The sequence below is a fragment of the Diorhabda carinulata genome, chromosome 2 (genome assembly GCF_026250575.1).
Source record: "Diorhabda carinulata isolate Delta chromosome 2, icDioCari1.1, whole genome shotgun sequence".
NCBI classification, from domain to species: Eukaryota; Metazoa; Arthropoda; class Insecta; order Coleoptera; family Chrysomelidae; genus Diorhabda; species Diorhabda carinulata.
Genome location: NC_079461.1, coordinates 29,908,831 through 29,931,744, shown reverse-complemented (window position 1 = coordinate 29,931,744; position 22,914 = coordinate 29,908,831). Strand labels below are relative to the sequence as shown.

Genomic DNA, 22,914 nt, shown 5'->3' with positions numbered 1-22,914 from the left:
CAGCTTTGATCTAGAGACTTTTCTCTCCAAGGACGAGGCTTCCACCTTAATCTTGTCGATTTCTACTAAAATAGTTGAGAAGTTTCCGACTATGTGGGATGATATTTTGATCAAGAAGGAAAGTATTTCGACTTCCAGTGTACAAGAATGTATTGATATTGCCACTGAAGTAGAAAGTAAAATATAATATCCAGAATCGGATGTCGAGAATGAGAGAACAAATATGAAATAGAAAGAGTTATCGAGAATAATATGACAACGATGGACGAGAAAACCAAGGAGTCAGAGAAAAAGATTGCAGATTTAAGAGCACAAAACACTCCAGCAGAAGAAAAGAAGATTAAACATATAATATCGTACAATCCACCAAAGATATTGGCAGTTTTGTCCGAGTCAAGGCTTCAACGTTTGACGGTAAGACGTTATAGACAAATTACGTTAAACAATTGGAAGCGTCCGTTAAATTGATTAATTGGTTCGATAAAGAAAAACCAATGAACGTAACTATCACACTACAAGGAAACACTTTAATGTATTCCAGACGATACTTTTTGAAAAAAACTGATGACTTCGAGTAGCTGAAGAAGAGATTAACTTGCGATATGGACACGAATAGTTACAGCATTTGTATTAATTTCAACTGAAGAACCGAAGGCAGAAACCGTTCCAGGTATGAAGTAGACATTCCCTATCTATCAGTACCAGAGAACATGATGGAATGTTTCAACACCCAGGCATTTATTAAGGGCCCATGTTAACACGATATCCAGTGGAGACCTCGTTTAGCCCATCCAAAAACTTTAATAGATGCCTTGACTGTTGCTCTTGAATATGATGCAGCCACGAATGGCTCGGGATTTAACAGGGATGCAATTATACAAGAAAAAAGTGACGAATGAACTGGACTTTGATAAAAGGTAAGGTTCACAAGAAGCTAAAAAAGATCAGACCTCTGAATTTTGGTAGGCTAGGGCATTTATGTAATTGTTGTGAGCCTCCTAGGTCCGCAAACCGTAAGCTCCAGTCAAAGAGAAAAATATAACTGGTAGACTACAAGGTGGTAGCACAGACAAAGAATCATAACTTTGCCTCTTACTACTGTGGTCACCTTCTCTAAACGGCCGTATCCAGTAGACTATTCCCATTGCAACATGGCGGAATATGAGGAAGTTGTAGTTTCAAGAACTATAGTAGTCAACGAAGGATGGTCAATCATCAGGATCAGAGAAGATCGGGAGAATGATCGTTTGCTAATTCGATAATGGACGAAAGAAGATTTAAAAACTGGGTTATACTATTGCATGTGCATCCTTCCTGAACTTTTCTTTCTATCAATAACAAGTTTGAAAACGAATACGTCATTGATGAACTAGACATACTTTCGAGATTTTTTATATTTCATTCTACTTAAGGTGACCTTTGAAAGCCTAATTCATTTTCATTCATCCATCAATTACAGTGTGGTAAGATTACAGAAGAAAATAATTTTGCAATTCTGATTGTGGAATCAAGTATGAATGAAAAAATGGTGTATAGACCGATTTTGATTAATATTTTTCAAAACAATGTATACTGCAAGTGTTTCATTTTAATGTGGATAAGATATTATGGAAAACAGTAGGCAGTTATCAAATTTTTAAATACTAATCTTTGATTACTGAGGATTTCGTTATCACAAGTCTAATCATAGATTATATATAGATTATCAATATCAATATTAACAATTTCTATTGGTAATATTTAAAGTACGTCATTGTTTAAAATGTCTCAAATGATAATTTTCAATTCTGCTGATGATAACATTCGCAATATTCTCCTAGCGAACATATATACTAATGATGAAGTGTATTATCTTATCTAATGAAACAAATAAAATTGTAGAAATTTAGTTGTCACAAGAAAGGTATTATTTGAACAATTTCGTAATAAAATGGTGTTTTGTTTGTGCAGGCGTCGTGGCTTCAATGAAACTTTAGTGATAAACTCAATTTCTAAAGGCCAATATAAAACGCGAGATGAAAATCAACATGAAATAATCAACATAAAAATTAAGCCTATCACAGATGGAGACCAAGAAGACGGACTAATAGATGTGAACAAAACGAAAATTTTAGCTAATGGAGGTCCTCCAAATGTTACGCCTCAACCAAACGATAGCAATTCAGTGGTAAACCCAAACCTCCAGTTATCAAATTCAGAAGATGAAGATTCTTTGAATCCAGATAGAAATAGTATTTCCAAATCATCTACTGAAAGAGTTTCTTTAAAATCAATCGATACGAAAGATCAACGCTCATCAACCCCAGATTTGGACACTTCTGCCGTAGAACCTAAGCCAAAAAGTGGGAAACCAAATAATTCCAAGAAACATAAAGCTCCACCTCCTCCACAAGTATTCGATCAACAAGTTGATACAAGGAAGTCAAATGCATCCGAAATCGATATTTCTTCTTCAGATCAAAATGAAAATATAGCATCAGGAAGTATATCAGTGAGTTTTCATATTAATACTTTTATTAAAATTAGTGATCACGAAGAGCAAACAAATTTTGTGTATTCTGAGAACAAACTGGTGATCATTATTGATAGTTTAGCATAGTTCTTGTTTGTAGTGTATAGCCTATTCGGACTGTGTTAAATATTTCTCAGATATCGAACAACTTCTTTAAGCAGCATCTGTTAACTCGTAAGAACAAGTATCGACGAAATGTTGGCTCAACATTTCTTTTGCTTAACATGATCAAAAAAATTTATTGAATGCTTATTTTCCCACTTGCCACCTTACGAAAACTGACCTTTTGTCAAGGGTGGATCCAGGGTCTTGACAAAGGGGGGGTTATTAGTATTAGGACGAGTCCTCCCCCAAATACATGGCATTTTAAGCCTTTTGCCCACAAAATATAACTACTCGAGAGTAGGACCTTGAATACCGAGGTGCGACTGAGTCCCGTAGAGGGGCTAGAGATAAGCAAGTGAATCGAAAATGGATTCTTTTGAATCGTTCATCTAGAAGAGCGTTCTTTTGAACGATTCCAAAAGAACTTCGAGTGAGTCGATTCTTAAGTTTACTAGTTCTTTTACGTACACTTGATTTTTTCGACTAGACCATTTACCATTTACCCATAGAGCACTAGACCGACTCCCGGTTATTTTTTCGATTAGTTTGATTCCATTCATACTAATTAGTTTATGTCAGTTTCTTCTACTTATTAGTCTTGAATTTTTTTAACATTTTATTTTTGTTTTATTAGGTATTGTTTTGATATTCGAAATATTTGGGGGTATTGGCTCCCTTTATCTACGGTGTAAAATAATTCGTACTTTTACTTACGCCCTTTTATAAGAAACAAAAAACCAAGTTAATTAATCAGGGTTTAGGGGGGTCTCGACCCCCATGACCTCCCCTGGATGCGCGTTAAAAACTGCAAGTTGTCTGCTGCAATCTCTCAATTATTTTTATGTAAGGCCTGGCTCTGTTGATATTAGGGAATTATCGGAATGATGGCGATTTTATTTATTCGCTTTAACTTCAATTTATATATTTTTTACTTGATATATAAAAATTAAATTGAAGTTTCTCGTATAATATACTAATGACTTATTTAAAATGCGCTCTATAATCTTACACCTTTTATACCTATTTTACAAATCCATCATTAGCATACCTACCAAAAGATCATTTTTTCTAATAGGCACGTCAAACTATTTTTTGATAATAGGTAACAGTACACTATTTTAACATAAAAATTATTCAAAAAGAGCATCCAAATTGTTTTTAATAACCTTCCAATTATGAGGGTTAACTATGAGGTTATTAGAAACGATTTCCTTTAAAAACAGAATATCGTCCGCATAGCGAATCTTTTGGATTTGGACATAGCCGTAAATTTAAAAATGTCTTCGTTTATTAAAAGACGGGATTAACTTTATTAACAGCGCCTGCGTACTTATCAGATAATTCCCTATTATTCTCTGTTTTATTATATCGGATTGACTATATTTATCTTACTAATAGCCATCAGAGCAACTGTACCGATGATTGGCTGAACTATTTCCTCAAGCTTGTCAGTCATAGCACTTTTCGTCTTCCGGTTGATTAATTTCTGTAGATTTCCACTTCGTGAATGAGGTGTAATCCACTATACAAACAATCCAATGTTTTTAGGATGTATTCCGTTTCGGAGCGTGATGATAATATACAAATATCTAATATTCATTACAAATATCTACTTCTTTATTAAATCAAGTTCTTCTATTTCCTTCTGCTTGTTGCACTGCTCAATTATTGCACTATCGCATCGTAAGCTTCTACGTCATAATGTTGTATCGTCGCGTGTAATTCTCCATCCATCCTACTAATATGCTCTTTCTCTACTTCTTTTTCCCCCAACATCCAGTCATCAATGGTTTCCACCTTGCATTTTCTTCTATGTTCTCACTTCTCTTTCTGAGGGGTTTCCAGTAGTTGGTCTTACAATTGTCTGCTTTCTATTCTTATTTCTTCATACAAGGTAATTAAAAACATGCTTTTCTTATTGTCTACGTTGTCTGTTCCTTGATATCCACCTCAGGGTCACCATAGTCTGGTACTACGATTCCTAAATTCCTAATAATTTTTGCCTTTTTGCCTTCATTCTCACCTACCAGTATGGCGTCAGCAGCGTAACAAGCAAAGAATGGTGATTCTATTCCACTATTCTGTATCCTTCACATTGCTGCTCAATTTTCATTATTTATATTGCAGAGAAGGCTCCATGAATCTCCTTGTGGAATATCACAGACATCGGATTATTCAGCATGTTTGCTGGAACCTGATTTTGATCTTTATTCATATTATTTCATCTAAAATTCCATCTTTAGTAAATCATTTGAAATCAATTTAAGTTTATTTACATTAAAAATCTCAAAATTGGTATTTACAGGCATCCAGTGTTGAGAATGATGAACAAAGAAGAGAAGGTATCGCAGTTCGTATCGATGCAAATTTGGACGAAAAACTTCCTGTTTACATGAAAGATCCACAGTAAGTGCATGTCATTATCAGACAATTTTTATCTTTTTAGTCTTTTTTTAGGAGAAACTTTAAACGATTGCTTCAACTTGTTATATGTTTTTTATTTCGTTTTAGTTTTCTTTTGTAGACCAACAATTAGTGTAGTCAAAGAAATTGATTGTGCTGGTTTTATATATATACGTAAGTCTATTAAGTCCATGGCTTGGAAGTAATTGCCTGTTTATCTATTATCTTATTCCTTGTTCCTCCCTCTCCCCCTCTTCCTCTCTCTCTCTTAGATCTTAGGTAAACCAACATTTTTTTCTGCTGTTCTAAAATCTGGCATTATCTGTAAGGTACCCTATTTCGTTCGATCTTAATATTTTGCTGTTCCATATCATTAGTATTCATATTTCGAGCTTACATTAGATGAGTTAGTGCGTCAATTTACCTCGCTAACGCTTTGACCTTTTGATCTAATGGGTACCCCGGACTGTTAACCAGTCAGGCAGCAACGACTTTGCAAATTGAGCTACCTGTCAGGGGGCTATGCGGCTTACTTCTTCTGGCTTTTAAAAGCTTGAGTTTAAGTATCGCAGTTTTTGTTTATGGATTGCCTCGCACTCACGAAGGAAGTGTTCGGTGGTTTTTTGAAAGGGCCTTTTTGTACCAATTGGTGGAATAGGAAAGAAATCTATTCGATTGTTTTAGACCTGGGGTCTTATTATTATTACTCGATGGCTTTTTGGAAAACCTGAATGGAAGGTAGTAGTCCTATGAAAGAAATTGTCCTGCCTTTTATTTCGAGCTTACTGTTGACTTAATGCTGTAGCTTTGTCTTTCTGGAGATATTTTCAAAATTTATTATTTCATCTAATGTATTCCTTACTGCTTATTTTCTTTCAACAACATGCATCTAAATTCTGTCCTTCGTCGGTGTCGATCTTGATAGACACAATATTATCATTATTTGTGATGTAGTCATTTTCATAAATTTAGTTTCACTGTGTTTGTGGTTTCTAAGAAAGCCGTGGCTGAGTTTATACTGGTACAGCATACTCTTCATTATAATGTGATGGAATCTCCTTGTTTGAGTCCCATGTTGGTGTCGAAGCTTTTGGTTCGACCCTATCTTCGTTTTTGTTATGTTCGCTCGTTAGAATGAATGAAAACTCAATTCATATGAATAGTGGATTCATTTTGTGCAATTATTCGGTTTGGAAGGAGCGCAGAGATTATTCAGAAGACATATTTAACACTTAGCTGATATGGTTTGGCCTTCTATACAACAATATCTTTTAAAACACATCCAAATTTTTCACAACAATATCTTATAACACATTTTTTTCACAATACATATGCACACAATACTTTTTCGAACGACCGAAAGATTTATCGTGGTCGGAATGTTTAGAGGACAACGAAGAAACAAGAATACCTTTCGACGTATTAGATACAAGCGATGCAGAAACAGTTTTATAAAATTGTGTCAACATCTTGCAGTAAGAAAAAGCAATACAAACAGTTATTAGAAGATACAGGTTATGTTACTACCGGTAAACACCTGTCTGAAGTTGGGGTACTGTTTATGGGAAGAGAATGCTTTGAGGCTTTACCTGAAACATGACTGCCAAAAAATTTACGACACACATCAAAGGGAGATTATATAAAATGCCAAGCACAACTTTCAAGAACTCTTATTAGCACATGCTGATCTATTTTATCATTTTAAAAGTATCGCACAATAACTCAAGACGATATTAAAGATAAACAGATGTTCTACAAGAAGACTTTAGGTATAAGATATTAGATAGATTTGATCAAGATAGAAAATTCACTCTATTCCAACATTTATGTTTTATACACTTTCCTATTAAATTTATATTGTCCTGCGTTTCCAAATTGTCAAGATTCTTCATTAGAACACATTCTAGCGACAAAAACCTGTTGGAATAACAGCAATCAATGGCTCATTGGCTCTGAAAATAATCAACTTAATCTACTTATATTAAGATTGAAAAATTCGGCAAAAAATTTGGCGGTTAAAATAAGGAAACAATGCGATGATGATAAATACGAAATAGATTACCAATTTAACAATTTATATTGCATAGTTATAAATGGGGATTTTAGCTTAGTCCACAGTTCATTTAGAATTACCGATTTTATACCCCACGGTAGCTTTTGCGTCTATAATAATGCGGAATCATTTGAATATATCAGAGAAAGTTTGGAAAAAAAGGTGCTTCCAAATTTGAAACAAGACGATAAGCTTCCTTTCCAAGGATTATCGTTTTACGTTTTCAGATTGCGAGGAGACGGACAAAATTTAGCTGATACTTTGCAGTGTCTTTTCATGGATATTTGCTTAGAACAGATAACTGAGGAATATTTAATACATGATGCCTTGCATAAATTGATGCAGAGCATCCACCATCGAGTAGGTTTTCTTATGTTATCCTTGTTTTTAGTGACCTTGCTATGTTTATACTGGTACAGCATACTTTTCATTATAATGTGATGGTAAACGAATCTCCTTATTTGAGTTCTATGTTGGTGTAGAAGTTTGGTTCGACTTGATTTTCATTGTTGTTATGTTCGCGTGTTAGGAACAAAAAAGGAATGTTTCATTCGAAGATTGTAACCGATTATATCGTATTCTACTAGAACTTATTAAATATGGAAGATACGTAAATAGTTTTATTCATTTTGGAATGAATAGTTCGTGGTTTATTTTATTCTAGTTGACGATAAAAAATATTGGTTCTCTATGAATTTTTTTTACTTGTATTGTTTTTTTTGGCTACAAAAATATTATAAGACGTTAATGAAAATATAAGCCTATGAGATTATTCAATAAAACGTTACAATTGTTAATAATAAAACTGTAAATAATTGTTGATAAAATTTATCAATATATAGTGATAAGATTTTATATATTTGAGTCAACTTGTTTAAAATAAAATATTTAAATTTAAGCCATACGGTGCTGCAAAAACAATCTGAAGCAACGTTTAGAGAAAAGTATCTTAAAATTATACTTAACCTATTAAATAGAAGTATAAATAAAACAGATTCATTTTATGAAATCAGCTTGAAAGAAATAATAGAACAGTTGATTTTGTAAAACATTTTTTATATCTTCATTGGTTACAAAATTAATTAATCTGTTCAATTATAGTGAAAAACTATTGCACAAGATGGTGTAGCTGTGAACTTATTCAAAAAGTAAAAATATTTCCGAATCACCGTGTTTTCATGTTTGCTGTTATCAGAGAAAAAATTAATGAGTTTATTGCTCTCCAGGAACTTTTTTATTAAATTTTTTTGATCTGTGAGAAGAAACATGAATTCAGAATTGCTTATTTTTGTTATTATAAATATATTGCAGTGATGCACGGTTAATTTTAATAATGCTAAGAAAACAATTAACTATCAAAGGGTTTTCTCGCAGCTATTGAATTGAATGAATGTCATTTCAAGTTTGCTTACTCGGTATCAGGAAGCTAGAACTGTTTCCGAAAGACCAAGAACTGGAAAACCTAGATAAATAACTGCTATTGATGATCGTTAACTGGGACTTACGGCTCGTAGAAGTCCTTCAAGAATTTAACCCCTTTCGAGGAGAGTCTGGAAAGTAATTTGTTTTATTGGCTGTACTGAATTGATTCAAATGGATGTTAACATTAGAGGACATCTATATAGCGATTAAGTAATAGCCTACATAGTGGTACAATTTCTTGCCGCAAAAGGCACCAAGTTCATTTTTGTTAATGAAAATGCATCAAGCTGCAGTGTTTGAGGAAATAGAAAATCAAAGTTTTCTACATCTACCTCTTCCACTCAGATCGCCAGAACTGACTCCCATAGAGTATACCTGGGGTCAGTTACAAAAAGCAATTAATTAAATCATAATTTATTGCTGCTGGGATACTTGCAAAGGGGGTGACACAGAATATTAGCTATTGTTTAAACATTCTTTCTATTAAATTCTTTGATAAAATCTTTTGTTTTATTATTATTATTATTGAATTTTTGGTACTTTAAGGTGAGAAAAAAATTATGATTAGTTATAAATATACCCCTCTATGAAATACCATTATACAATTGTCATAAAATGTAGAAATCACAAAAAACTGAGAGGTGCAGATAACAATATTCAAATAATCAATCACTTTTTCATCTAAAAGTGTTTCCAAAATAAGATTAAACTATTTGTTAAACGGTACGTGATTTAATACTTAAACAACTTGAAAACAATTTAAATACTCTGTTAATCCAGATTATGAAATACAAATACAATTTTTTAATGAGTATAATTATTTATAATTTTCACTTCCAAATATAGTAGGAAAACTATAGTTTTCTAGATACAGTTTCTTGAAATAAACGTATCATGGGTTCGATTAATTTTTGTAAATAAGTGTAATAACATATAATCACCAAGATGTCAAACTGTTTATGCTAAATTTTTTTAACGACTTTTACATAGCTTTATAAAAATGATCCCTCACCTTTTGTTCTCGATTACGTCTCAATTTTCTATCTGCAGCGTCAATAATAATTCTGATGAAATTGTGTGATATTGGAGAGAACAGAATGATGGAAAATCCATGGACTAAATGGGCAAAGGATGAAAAACCAACTTCAAAGACACCTCCCAATAGATGACACGAAATCTGGACACCTACTTCTCAAGAAACTGAATAGTAGAAGAAACAAAACTAAGTTTTAAGACAAGAGAAATAATAAGAAGAAATTGAACAAAATGCATACTGATTCGAAATGTAACAACCTTCTATTTTAACTATACTACAAAATCAAATCAATCTCTAATATACAGTTTTTGCAATTATTAAAATTAATGTTGAATCTAGAAACAATATTGTTGGTGGTTGATTTAAGTAGTATCCCTTTTCAAAAATTCTCAGCGATTCTAATAATTTAATAGAGCTGTAATAATTGTAATATATAGATTAATATAAGATGAACTTCGACACAGGTTTCACGTGAAAATCGATTTATTTTATTTCGACAAAATGCTATCGATTTTTTCGCTTTGTGCCCAAAATGCAGCATTTTCTGTTGGATTTTCGACATTATGTAATCGACATCACTTGAATGTGTTGAATAGTTTTTCGCATAAAATTATTCATATCCATATCGCTCAAACAATATATTCTTGACTAATATGAATACTAATATTCACAACCCAAAACAGGACATCAAAATCAAATCGGTAGACAAATTGGTAGACAGGATAATAGCAGGATAAGGCAGATAGGCGACGCGCACATTTACTACGATACACGCTATCCGGTAGTTTTGGGTTTTTCAATAAGCGGCTTGTCAGCTGTCCACTATTTACCTTGGCATTAACTGCTCGACCATCTGGAAGGATTTTGAAATACACTAATCCTTCATATTTCCACCAGATACCTAAAAGGAGTTACTGCTCGAATCGACATTTCTTTGTGACGGGCTTTGGTAACTGTCCTTTGTATAACCACTTTTCCATATTCGAACTGTTTAGATAACTACATTTTTATTACAAAAATACCGCACAAACTCAACAATGGCTTCAAAAGTGTTATCCAAACTCTGCAGCATCCGAAAGAACAATTTGTTATTGGCTTACTGAATTTAAACGTGGTCGTACAGACACCGATGATGGTGAATGTTCTGGTCGTCCAATTGTCCACAAATTGGTTATATATAGTAAATTGGAATTGCGTGAGATAGCTGAGGACGCAAAGTAGTCAGAGGGCAGTATGTTTACAATTATGCATGAATATTTCACCATGAGAAAGCTTTTTTTCAAAGTGGGTGCTGCGTTTACTCATAGTCGATCAAAAACAACAACGTGTTGATGATTCAGAGCAGTTTTTGGCCATGTTTACACGTAATAAATCAGATTTTTTGCATCGATATGTGACAATGGGTGGAAAATGAACCCATCACATCACTCCGGAATCAAAACGATCATCATCGAGTGGATTACAGCCAGCGAATCGCGTCCGAAGCGTCCAAAGGCAATCAGATGGAAAGGTTATGGCTTCAGTATTTTGGGATGCGTATGGAATCAATAGCGAATACTACATAGAGTTGTTGGATTGTTTGAATGCAAAAATCAAGGTAAAGCTGCTTCATATGTCGAAGAAAAAACCACTAAGACAATGAACAGATTCACAAGTAAATGGCAACGATTGTTAAATTGAACGAATCACACTTCGAATTGTATCCTCTTCCACAGTAAAGTCTAGATCTGGCCCCCAGTGACTACTGACTATTCGCGGATCTCAAAAAAATGCTTGCCGGTAAAAAATTCAGCACAAATGAAGAAACAATTGCTGAAATTTTGAGGCAAAAGACAAATTCTCCTAAAAGCATGATATCGAGAAGTTAAAGCAGCGTTAGAATGATTGTATTGCTCTTGAAGGACATCAATTGATGAATAAAATCGATTTTTGGTGTTTTTCTTAGTTAGTCACTCCATTTTTGAGTTATGGTTAATGATTTCAAATGGCGATACATGATATCTTTAGAAAGTCCAACGCTATACCGTTCGCTCATTGATTGTGTCTTCCTCTTCAATTTCACATATTTTCTTTACTGTCACGGTTGCTTTGAAGTGTTGTTTCCAATAATATCTTAACAATAAAGGAAGAAAACCAACATTATATATGAGAAACTTTCTGTAACAGCTTAAATGTAAATAATTGAGGTCATTCAATACTGCTAACCATTTCCTTCGTTTTGAAATACTCCATTGAAATTCCCATTATTTATATTTTTTCACATTTTTCTTCACAACGTTGTTGAATTAGCTAATTTCATATTCCATGTTCATTGCATCGTGTATATATGTTTCTTTCACTGTTTGTTGCTCCATAAAACGATAAAACTATTCTTCTTATTGTTATTCGCACTTACAGTTTTTATTATTATTATTGAAAAATTCATTATTCATGAAAATCATTTTTTATTCCAGTGATGCAGAACTTATACGAAAAGCAATAGAGAAGAACGAGTTTCTTTATAAAATAATTTCTAAAGAACATTTAGATGAAGTAATATCTGCAATGTACAATAGAGAAGTTTCAGCTAAAGAGACAATTATTAATCAAGGAGATAAGGGCAAGCACATGTATATTTCAGCTAGCGGCACCTTCCAGATCATTATCAAGGGTAAATTGGTTGACGAATTTAATGATGTCAGAGTGTTTGGTGAGATATCTATTTTACATAATAGCAGAAGATTAGCAACTATCAAAGCAGCGACTGCTGGACGAGTTTGGGTTCTTGATAATACAGTATATCAACAAATAAAGATTAGGCACGCCATAAAGCAAGAAGATGAAATACAAGAGTTTTTAATGAATAATGAAATACTGAATGTAGTAGGAAAAGAAGCGTTACAAGTAGTTTCTACGTTACTTAAGTCTGAATTTTATAATTCTGGTGAGAAAATTGTGAAGCAAGGCGACAGAGGTAAGTACCAACGATAATTATTCCACTGCTACCATTAACTTTGACTATTTTTTTCTGGAACGTTGTAAAAAAACATAATCTTTGATTCGATTGAATTTTTTAGGTGACAAATTCTTCATTATCAGAGCAGGAACAGTAACAATAACCACGGAAAAAGATGGAATTGTAGGCGTATATAAAAAAGGTGATTGTTTCGGAGAGCTGGCTCTTTTAGAAGAGGATTGCAGGAAAGCAACAGTTACAGCAAATGCTCCAGGAGTTGAATGCTTAACTCTAACAAGACAAGAATTCATAGCTCATTTTGGAGAGGTTAAGAAGTTCAAATATATCAGAGTGTCCGATAAACCTAAAGATTCAATACATTCTGTCAATGCTGAATTTGATGAAATCGATTTGAGAGATCTGAAAATAAAGAAAACAATTGGAGTTGGTGGATTTGGTAGAGTAGAATTAGTGCAGCATGTGCAAAATGACAATATTGTATTTGCTCTGAAATATTTAAAGAAAATTGAAATTGTTCAGCAGTGCCAACAAGAACATGTTTTCAACGAAAAGGTTATTCAAATGAGTAGCAGATCGCCTTTTATTGTTAGATTGTATAGAACTTACAAGGATAGGAAGTATGTTTATTTTTTGATGGAAGCTTGTTTAGGTATGTATCAATTCGGGATGTTTTAGCATTTACCATTAAATTTTGCTTAGAATTGGAACGGTATTTGTTATATAATAGTAAGGAATTCCAAGGGTACATATCCCCCAAGTTGATGACAATATTTTAATATATAAAGGAAATGTTTCGTTTTTAATGAGCTATAACAAATTTTGAGGATGAAAATATTTTGAGAGAATATCAATAGCTTAAGTGAACGAAATTGAACTTATCACCATAAAAAGTCTAAATATTTTTACTATACGATTAGCCTATCGTAATATATTTTTTACATTGCAACAAGAAAAATATCAACAATTCCATTTATTGAATAATTTCGACCTCATTATTTCTTGACGATTATCATAATAATTGATTTATGAAATGAATAAATATACTTTAAAATAAAACTAAAAAACTCGTTTTTAAAGCACATCAAACTAAGAAGTTAAAAATAATTTTTAATATAAGCTTAAAATAGTATTGAATAAAAATATTAGTATTATTGTGAAAAAAGCTTCGGGGGCTCGATGTACGAGAAATATGAAACAAATATCTCCACGCTTTTTTGACAATAATACTAGTAGTTTACATTTATTATTGTTTTAATCTTATTTTAAAAATTATTTTTTACTTTTTAGCTTGATGTGCTTTGAAATTGTATTTTTTTGTTTTTTAATTATATTTATTTCACCCTCGTATAATGGCTTCGCTGCTTATATACCTAGAGCTCGTCGAAACTTGTATCGAGCCATAACGGTGTAGATGGTAAGGTTTTCGAAGTACTTGATTTCCAACACGGAGACCGGAGGTTTGAATCCTCTGTCAAACGAAATTTTTATTAAATAAGACACTTGCTATTAGTCCAAAGGAAAGGTACAAACAAACAATCTCACAAAACAAACAAACAAATCCACTTAAAGATGAAGCTAATATAGGCATGTTAAAAATGACCTCAAATATTCAAGTCATTTGAGATTATTTGATCAATCAGATCAATAGGATAACATTTTGGATGATTTGATTAATTTTTTCCTAACAATTCCAAAAATTTCTCTCGTTTCGGCACATCTACCGCCATACAGAAGTTGAAAGATCTTTACGTGCTTCCTTTGAAGTTATATGGCTGCTACAAACGGACGGTAGTGATAGCTCATTTTTTTTGGAAAAAATTGCGCTAAAAACAGATATTAGTTGTAATATATGTATAACTATAACTAAATTTCAGATTTAACAGATTCATCAAACAGTGATTATTTTATCACAAACTTCGCATCAATTAGTAACGCAACATCAAAATAACTTTACGGAGAAGACTTCTAACATCGGTTTTAGTATTTATTGCTTCATCTAAGTTCTCCCTAAAAAATACTCTTAGCGACGAATCAATAGAACAGATATTTGTTAATATCGATGTATATTTAACCTTTTAGGTGGTGACTTGTGGAGTTTGTTACAGAGGCACAAAAATAGGCGATTCGATGAAAAAGACGCCATGTTTATATGTGCATGCGTTCTACTAGCTTTTGAGTACCTACATCAACGAGGTATTATTTATCGCGATCTTAAACCAGAAAATTTACTTATAGCTGCGAATGGTTATATTAAGTTGACCGATTTCGGATTTTCAAAGAAGATTGTAGGTGTGGGAAAAACATATACTTTTGCAGGTTAGTTAAAGTCTTATATGTTGCTGCACTTTGGCATTATTTTACCAAACTACTGCTATTCTAAATCATCCGCTCAATTATTTTTTAACAATAATAAATCTAATGCAATTTTCGTGACTATATTTAGTTATTGTGTATTATCAATTCTTCGTGCGAAGAACTATAAACTAAATTTAATTATTAGTTTAGTATTAAACTTTTTCCGATACCTACACAGACAAATTTGCATTAAGAAAACAAAAGGAGGCAGGTCCGGCGAAGAGTTTCAAATTCTTCTTCAGTCCTCTTGAAAAAACGCGTTTCTGGAGAAGGCCCTACAGGAACAAATCACAGGGTGTCAGATCACATGACCACAGGCCACTCAACGAATTCTCGTCTGCCTATACATTCTCCAAAATGAACATTAAGGTACTCCCGCACATATAACGTGTAATGCGGCGAAGCTTCATCGCGTTGGATCGTTTTCCATTTGCCCACGTAAATCTTCGAGCATTTTCAGATAACTTTAACCAGTGACATGACTCTTAAAAACGTACGGACTCACGAGACCTCTCGCTTGGATATCTACCCACATACACGCCCCAGGCAGGTTTAATTCTTCTTCGATGAAGATGTGAAAATTCTGGTTGTTCCAGAGCACGCAATTGACTATTGTTGATTGACCTAAGTTACTTCATTCGACTACAAAATTAAATGCACGAACTGCAGAGCATCATAACTGCGTCCGAGGTACCAATCGTAAAATCTCAAACTGCGATCAAAATCATCCTCGTGAAGTGCGCGGAGAAGACGCGGATAGCTGCACTGCAGATTGGTTCGACTGCTCCATCCGCGCCAGCGGTACTATTTCCATACTTTCGTTAGTTGTTACAGATTCCGGTCGTTCACAACGCGAAGTGTCGGAAACAAAGTCCCTTTTTTAAGAATGGTACGTCTTCCACACTGTTGAAGGATTTGGTAGTGGCGAGTTAGGAAATTATTGTTGTTGTTGAAATTCGGTGAACATAGTTTCGTAATCCGCGTTCGTACGCAGATATGAGCTAACAAAAAAACTCTTTCTTGAAGTACAACTTGCAATCATACTGAGACACCACAGCTAAACTTCAATTTTGAGAGTTGACGATTCTTACATTTGACTTTATGTTACAAATCAGATACGAAAGAATGTTTCTCATCAATAAGATCAACAGCAATTAACTTGTTTACAGAACATGAAATTGGAATGGAAAATTGGAAGTATTTAAGATGGATATGGAGGTTGGGTTTTTCCCATACTGATCCACGGCCAGTCTGAAACAACGGGGAAATCAATAGGTGGATAAGTAGTTTCAAGAAGCACTTGCGGGAAATCAGGAATGGAACATTATAATTTTCAGTAGAGAATTCCGATTCTGCCTAGACGTACATGATCTACGAGCGATCAATCGAACCCTCATTCTACTGACTGTCGTGTCCTCACTTCGTGATATTGACGGGCTTCATGTCTCTCCAGAAGGTGAGAATTAAGACCCGGTCCGCTGTCTTGCCTAGGTTCCCTATACTGCGACTTATTAGCTCAAGTGAATTTCCCACTGTTTGGTCCAAGATTCTCGTATTTGTAACCGATTGAACGTGCGCGGGACATAATCGGTAAAAGAAGTTGTGAGTATTCCAGAAATTAGGAATTGTGTAAAGAGAAAGTGTTTCAACCCATTCTCGAACTTAGTTAGCAAAAGCCAGATTTTCCTCAATCGATTCAAGTGTATTATGCCAAATACTACCGAAGTAGAGTCATTTTTAATGGGTATTTAACGTTCTATGTCACCGATAGTGTTTCTCATTGTTTTGGAATATTTGTATGAAATTATTATTGTTTCTGCAAACGTCTAATCTTAAAAAGTGTAAGTGTAGGTGTGTGTGAAGTGTAAAAACTAGGAAATCATTCCATGCTACTGCTTCACCCATTTTATTCCAGTTGCACATCGGAAAAAATGGTAAATCACTTATATATGGTGTAATAGAAATGCACACAATAATTTCTAGAGGCGGATTCATAAATTTTCTATTTGCCGTTGTCGTTCGAGGGTGACGTTTGGCGTCGATTGACGCTATTAATAAACTTGACGTTGCTGCCGTTAACCTAAAAATTTTATTGGAAACATTAGGCAAATTCGTTCATGTCGAAAGTGACCAACGACAGACGGCGACGTCAAACAGCAACTATGAATGGTCTTAAACGTCAACGGCAATAGAAAACGGAAAGTCAAGTTTACGAACCGGCCTTTATTCATCAATATACATTTGTCATTGTTAATAAATTCGACTTTTTTCAGGAACTCCAGAATATGTAGCTCCAGAAATTGTTTTAAACAGAGGTCATGACAGAGCCGTCGATTATTGGGCATTTGGAGTTTTTGTTTTCGAGATGCTCACAGGAAGAACGCCGTTTAGAACTGATGATAGTACTCACATGAAAACTTATAACATGATTCTAACTGGAATCGACAGTACTGCTTTTCCCACTTATATCAATTTGAAAGCGAGACAACTCATACAAAAATTATGTCGTCCAGTACCCTCGGAACGTTTGGGAATGCATAAAAACGGTATTTTAGATATAAAAAATCATAAATGGTTCGGAGGTGTGGATTGGCAAAAGTTTGCAAATTTACATGTGGCCTCCCCATTTAAACCAAAATTATCAGGACCGGCAGATACTAAATATTTCGATAATTTTAAAAAAGATACTGACAATCCCCCCGATGAATTGTCGGGTTGGGATGAGAAATTTTAATTTTTAGAATTTAAAGATATTCTGAACTCAAAGTTAATACATGACTAATTCAAAAGTGATGTTATGTTTCACATATTGAGACCGTCAGTACGTCAATCAACCGATACATTCACCTGGAATTACCTTCCGTCTATTGTTGGCATTTTGATATAGGTTATTCAAATATTTGGAATTATGAATTCTGCTCTTTATTTACATTATTTAGTCATCACAGTATAATTTTATCTGGAAATAGTTTTTAATCTAGTTGCCACGAAGTATAGATACCAGGAGTCCGAGCGGTATTGAATTAAATCGAATATAAACAGGGCCGAATTAAGCTAGAGGCTTTGGGGGGCTATAGCCAGGGTCCCCAGGTCCAAGAGGGCCCCATCATTTGGAAAACATTCTGTATTTTTGACGTGTTGATACCACAAATCTAACGTAGTGATATTATTTTTTTAGTTTTTCCGGGTTTCCGAATTACTTAAAGGGGCCTCGGGCCTAATAAATCTTAATCCGGCCCTGAATATTATATAGTAGAGTATTAGAAAATTGTTCTTACGTTACAAATCGTAATTATTAAATTAATATCCTTATAGACAAAGTTGTAAATATTTTGTCAATTGATTGTGTTTGCCTCTTTAAAAAACAACTTTTTCTAAAGTGGCTTTTACACTGGGTCTTTCAAGGAATAGTTGAAATTTGAATCGACTGTTTCTTTTTTATCGATAGAGGTGGAACTTTGCCCACCCACTCTAAAAAATTTTGAGAGTAGTGGCTAAGAATTTCAAAAGTAATTTAGTTTTTCTTTTTTCTTACAGTTTTGTTGTAATAATCAGTGATTCTTTAAGAGGTATAGAATTTGATTTTGAAAAAAAACCACGAAAAATTTGGAAAAATTGATGAAATCTTTATTGGAATCGATAGATCGATCAGTATAATTTAATGTTGGAAGATGATTTTATGCAAATGTTGGCCGCGGTTCTGCTTTAATTAGCCCATGCGCAAGGTCCAATTTTGGCATACTCTCTCAAACATATCGGCCGGTATTTCACGAATAAATGCTTCAATTTTGGCTTCTAGTGCGTCAATTGTTATGTAGACATTAGCCTCAACATGGCCCCACAAGAAATAGTCCAAAAGCATTAAATCACACGATTTAATGCGGCCAATTGACGGGCTCCAAACGTGATATAAACTGTTCATCGAAAGTGGTTCTCAATTTGACCATTGTTTTGCATGCCGTGTGGCAAGTGGCACCATATCGTTGAAACCACATGTCAGGTATGTCCAATTCTTCCATTTTGGCCAAAAAAATCTTCAATCATCACACGATAGAGCTCGCCATTCACTGTAACGTTTCGGCCATCGTCGCTTTTGAAGAAGTACGACCCGATGATGCTACCGGCTCATAATCCACACCAAACAGTGACTTTCGGGATGCATTGGTAGCTCTTGCAATGCTTCTGGCTGGTCTTCACTCCAGATGCGGCAATTTTGCTTGTTGACGTATCCATTCAACCAGAAATGACCTTCGTCACCGTACACAATTTTTCGAATAAAAATGATCTCCTTCCTACTTTGCCAGCGCCCACTCACCAAATGTTAGACGTTGTGGGATATCGTGTGGCTTCAATTCTTGCACCAGTCGTGTATTTTAAGGTTTTACACTCAATTGCTGTGAACTGCGATGAATCAACATTTCACGGTCATCAGTAACACTGGCGTATACAGCGTGATCTGTCAAAAACAGTGTTGCCAAAAAGATATCGGCAAAAAAATCACTCGTTACATATAAATGCTTAAGTACTTTGGTATTTTTTTATAGCTTATATGCTAGTTATTTTTCACTTTCACTTAGTTCACAGTATTATAACGTCGCATTTAGAAAATCGCGCAAAACCAATCACCATATTCAGAATCATCAGAAACGTTATAAGCAAAATCCTCGAAGTTAATAAGCGAAAAACCATTACAACACAGGTAAAGTAGAAAAACGAAATAGATGCTCAGTTTATGCTTGGACCAAAAACAAAGAAACAAGGAAATTTTTTATTGTAAATTATCGAGGAAATCGAGGAAATATTCATCAGGTATTCAAACTTTTTGGTGCCAATATCTACAACGATATATTTTTTCGAAAGTGTAACGCCTCTGGTAAGAAAAATCTATAAACTTCAAAATTATTTGCTTATCGTAAATTTTCCAATTTTTTAATCAAATTCCGGTTTTTCGTGATTTCTTATGTTTATGAATTTTTACCAACTTTTGAAATTGGAATCATATGGGTCATAAAGTAGACAGTTCAAGAATTTAGCGAGTATTTGTTAAAATTTTTCGAATATGTATAAAACCTTAAAAATTTGACTGTTCCATGAAAGACCTAGTGTACACACAGTCCCAAAATATATAATGTACAAACGAAGGGCTAAATTTGGACACATTAATTGTTAATAAATGACAATTGACAATTGACAATTTTTGAATATATTCTTACCAGTAAATTTTCATAGAGATAATTCTTAATAGTTTTACAAGGAAAGATTGAAAATGAATTGCTTCTAAACTCAATTTCTTTTCGCTTAAATCTATTTTTTTGAAACAAAATGGTTTGGTGCTGATTTTTGTATTATGATTTACTAACATCGGATGTTTTAGTGAATTGAAAACTTTTATTGAAGTCCACGTGTCTCAAAATATTTTTTCCAGAGCTGTCAATAGCAACAATATTACATTCGGAGTCCTTGTATATATACTTCGTGTTAACTGCTTTCGGTACTCATGGCTCTTTCTGACATGGCTTTCAAAATTCTCCTAATTTGACATCTGTTGTTGTTTGTTGTGCTTTCGTTTATTATTACGGTTTTTCCTCCCATGATTTCTCTTATTTTCTCATTTCAGTCACATTAAATTCCCATCCAGAAACCAATTTCTTTGGTTTCATTTCCACATCTCGCACCGTACAACACCACATTCTTAGGGGTTAGTACAGATACTTCTTTGGATCATAGGAATGAAATAAATGTATCCATAATTTCTTTTCCTTTACTTATAAATTATTGAATTCTTATTTTCCTAAACCAAGACATTTACCAATAAAGCGCTTTATTTTTTGTTCAAACACATTCAAAATCTTTGTTATGGTTCACAAACTGCATGAGTTAAAATTGATTTGTTTGGAGCACAGAAATTAATCTACATTAACTAGAAATCGATATTTGGATTAAAAACTATTTATTTTATTCGGAGATAACCTAAGTTGTAATAAATTTATAAAAATAAATAAATCATCTCATATTTTCAATGTGTTTTATTTCTAGTTAATCTTATTTTCACTTAATATATGCATGAATTTAAATTATAGAGATAAATGTATTATGAATTTATGAATAGCAGAGGCGTTCCAGCCGAAGTCGCATCAGCAACGCCCTTTTCCTTCGTTCCTAAAGTTCACTCAATAAATATATCTTACCAAACATGCTTTGCTATGTGTATATCTCGATTGTAAAAAAATTAATGTAATTTCAGTGGTTCTTTATAGTTTACAATGTTGTTCAGTTTATTATTTCACGAAAGTCCATTAGTGAAGATTTTTAATAAATTTTTATGAGTAAATCTGCTTTGATTCCGAGTATTTCTAAACCAGTTAGTCTTACTTCTTAAGTAGTTTCCAACAATTTTCAACTTCTTTCTGTGGACGCTGTAATCATGAGAACTATTGTCATTAAGTACTGAGTCATATGAATCAAGTGATTGGCGTCTCTAATGAAATTTGGTAGATAAAACTGAAACTTTTAGTTCTTCGTAAGGGTCATAATATTTTATGTCTCGGTTTTCTCCATCTTTCTCCCATACACTTTTCCCTTTCAGAGTCAGCTTTATTTGGAATCAGCTTATAGAAAATTCCTGCTTCATCAAGAATATCCATTTTGACCACAATGTTTAATTTAATCATGAATAACATTCGTATCAACAATTCGTGCTTCTCCACTCCTTTTATCATAGTTGATATTGAATGAAATTAAACCAAGTTATTCAGCAAAATTCTCCGTCATAGCTTTCACGATCGGCGCTATCGGTGAAACTATGATAGTATAGCTTACTCCATATCTTCCTATTTAGATTTCTTCAAGATTTCTACTGTTCTTTGCTTGTAGACTTTCCCATATTTCCCATATTGTTGTAGCGATAGAACGACTAAATCTAAAGCTTTTGCTAACATCAATTATTATCTTCTCCACCGTTATATTTCGCGTATCAGTAAAATTTTTTCGTTAATATAGAGTGATTTTCATTCACAACCAAGAATATGTTAACGTATAGACTTCTACTTATTAGTCATGGTGAACAACAGTTCATATGTGTAGGCAATCCCTTTTTGGAACAAAAGAAGGATTTTTAAAAAAGTGCGGTAGACATGATGCCGACAGTCCAAGTCATTACGGGCTAGGATAATGTATCAATAAAAAATAAAACTGCAAAAGAACGTACACGGCTACTACTACTTTTGGGAATATAAATAGTTATTTACGTTATAAGTCCGGGAAGTGATTTAGTACAGTACAAAATAGATGTTTATGGACGAGGCGACGAAAGAGCCGAGTCAAGAATATCTAATCGAGTACCGTAATTGTAACTTCAATGACGTATATCATAATATTTTTTTTTTCATACTTTTTTCGGTTTTAAATAAAAACAAAATTATATTAAAATATGAAATGTCATATTGGACAATTTTACTGAAAAATATCTCCTTTGATTATTTTCTTAATTTTTAAATAAGTCACTAAGGTGCATTGTAATCAAAGGCAGACAAAAAATATTTTCCGAAAGAATGGCTGATAATTCAAATAAAATTTCTAAGAACAGTTGTTTCTTAGAAGCATTCTTTTCAAACCTTAAGTTTTCAGTCAAAAACATCAAATAGCTCTTCATTATAGTCTAAATACTTGATGGTCAAATCCATGATTAATGAGAATGTCAACATTTCCCGTTATTCTAATTTAATAGCTTTTTGCTAACCAAGGAAGAAGTTGAAACATTTATGAAGGGCGCCTCAATAAAAGACTATTTAATATTGAAAATTATCGCATTAATGGGCATTGCCGGAGGTTTTCGAACGGAAGACATTTATAATTTAGAAGTAGACGATGTAGAGGATACTGCTTCTCAGTTATTGGTTCGTATTAATCACACAAAAACACATGTTCGATGGTTTTTTACTGTGATCAACAGCAATGCGGTGCAATATTTGGAAGTGTTCAGATAATATAAAAATTTGCGAAAACACCTTCCACTAAAAGCACTTTTGGTAGGCTACAGACAAGGAAAATGCGTAGGCCAAAGAGTTGGAATA

At 33.5% G+C, this 22,914-nt stretch overlaps 1 protein-coding gene across 1 annotated transcript; it reads left to right on the top strand.

Moving 5' to 3' along the window:
* The first annotated feature begins 1,752 nt into the window (after positions 1-1,752).
* LOC130904037 (cGMP-dependent protein kinase, isozyme 1-like) lies at positions 1,753-20,857 on the top strand. Its single transcript, XM_057816540.1, has 6 exons — positions 1,753-2,491; positions 4,923-5,023; positions 11,985-12,484; positions 12,588-13,136; positions 14,567-14,803; positions 17,116-20,857. Exons 1-6 carry the CDS (start codon positions 1,931-1,933, stop codon positions 17,574-17,576), a joined length of 2,409 nt encoding a protein of 802 aa, XP_057672523.1. The 5' UTR covers positions 1,753-1,930; the 3' UTR covers positions 17,577-20,857.
* Positions 20,858-22,914: the final 2,057 nt, after the last annotated feature.

Excerpts from the sequence above, each read along its gene's own strand:
- LOC130904037 (XM_057816540.1), top strand. The coding sequence starts at position 1,931 with ATGGTGTTTTGTTTGTGCAGGCGTCGTGGCTTCAATGAAACTTTAGTG. Across the intron at positions 5,024-11,984 it reads GTTTACATGAAAGATCCACA|TGATGCAGAACTTATACGAA; the intron begins GTAAGTGCATGT and ends TTTTTATTCCAG. Across the intron at positions 13,137-14,566 it reads TTTGATGGAAGCTTGTTTAG|GTGGTGACTTGTGGAGTTTG; the intron begins GTATGTATCAAT and ends TTAACCTTTTAG.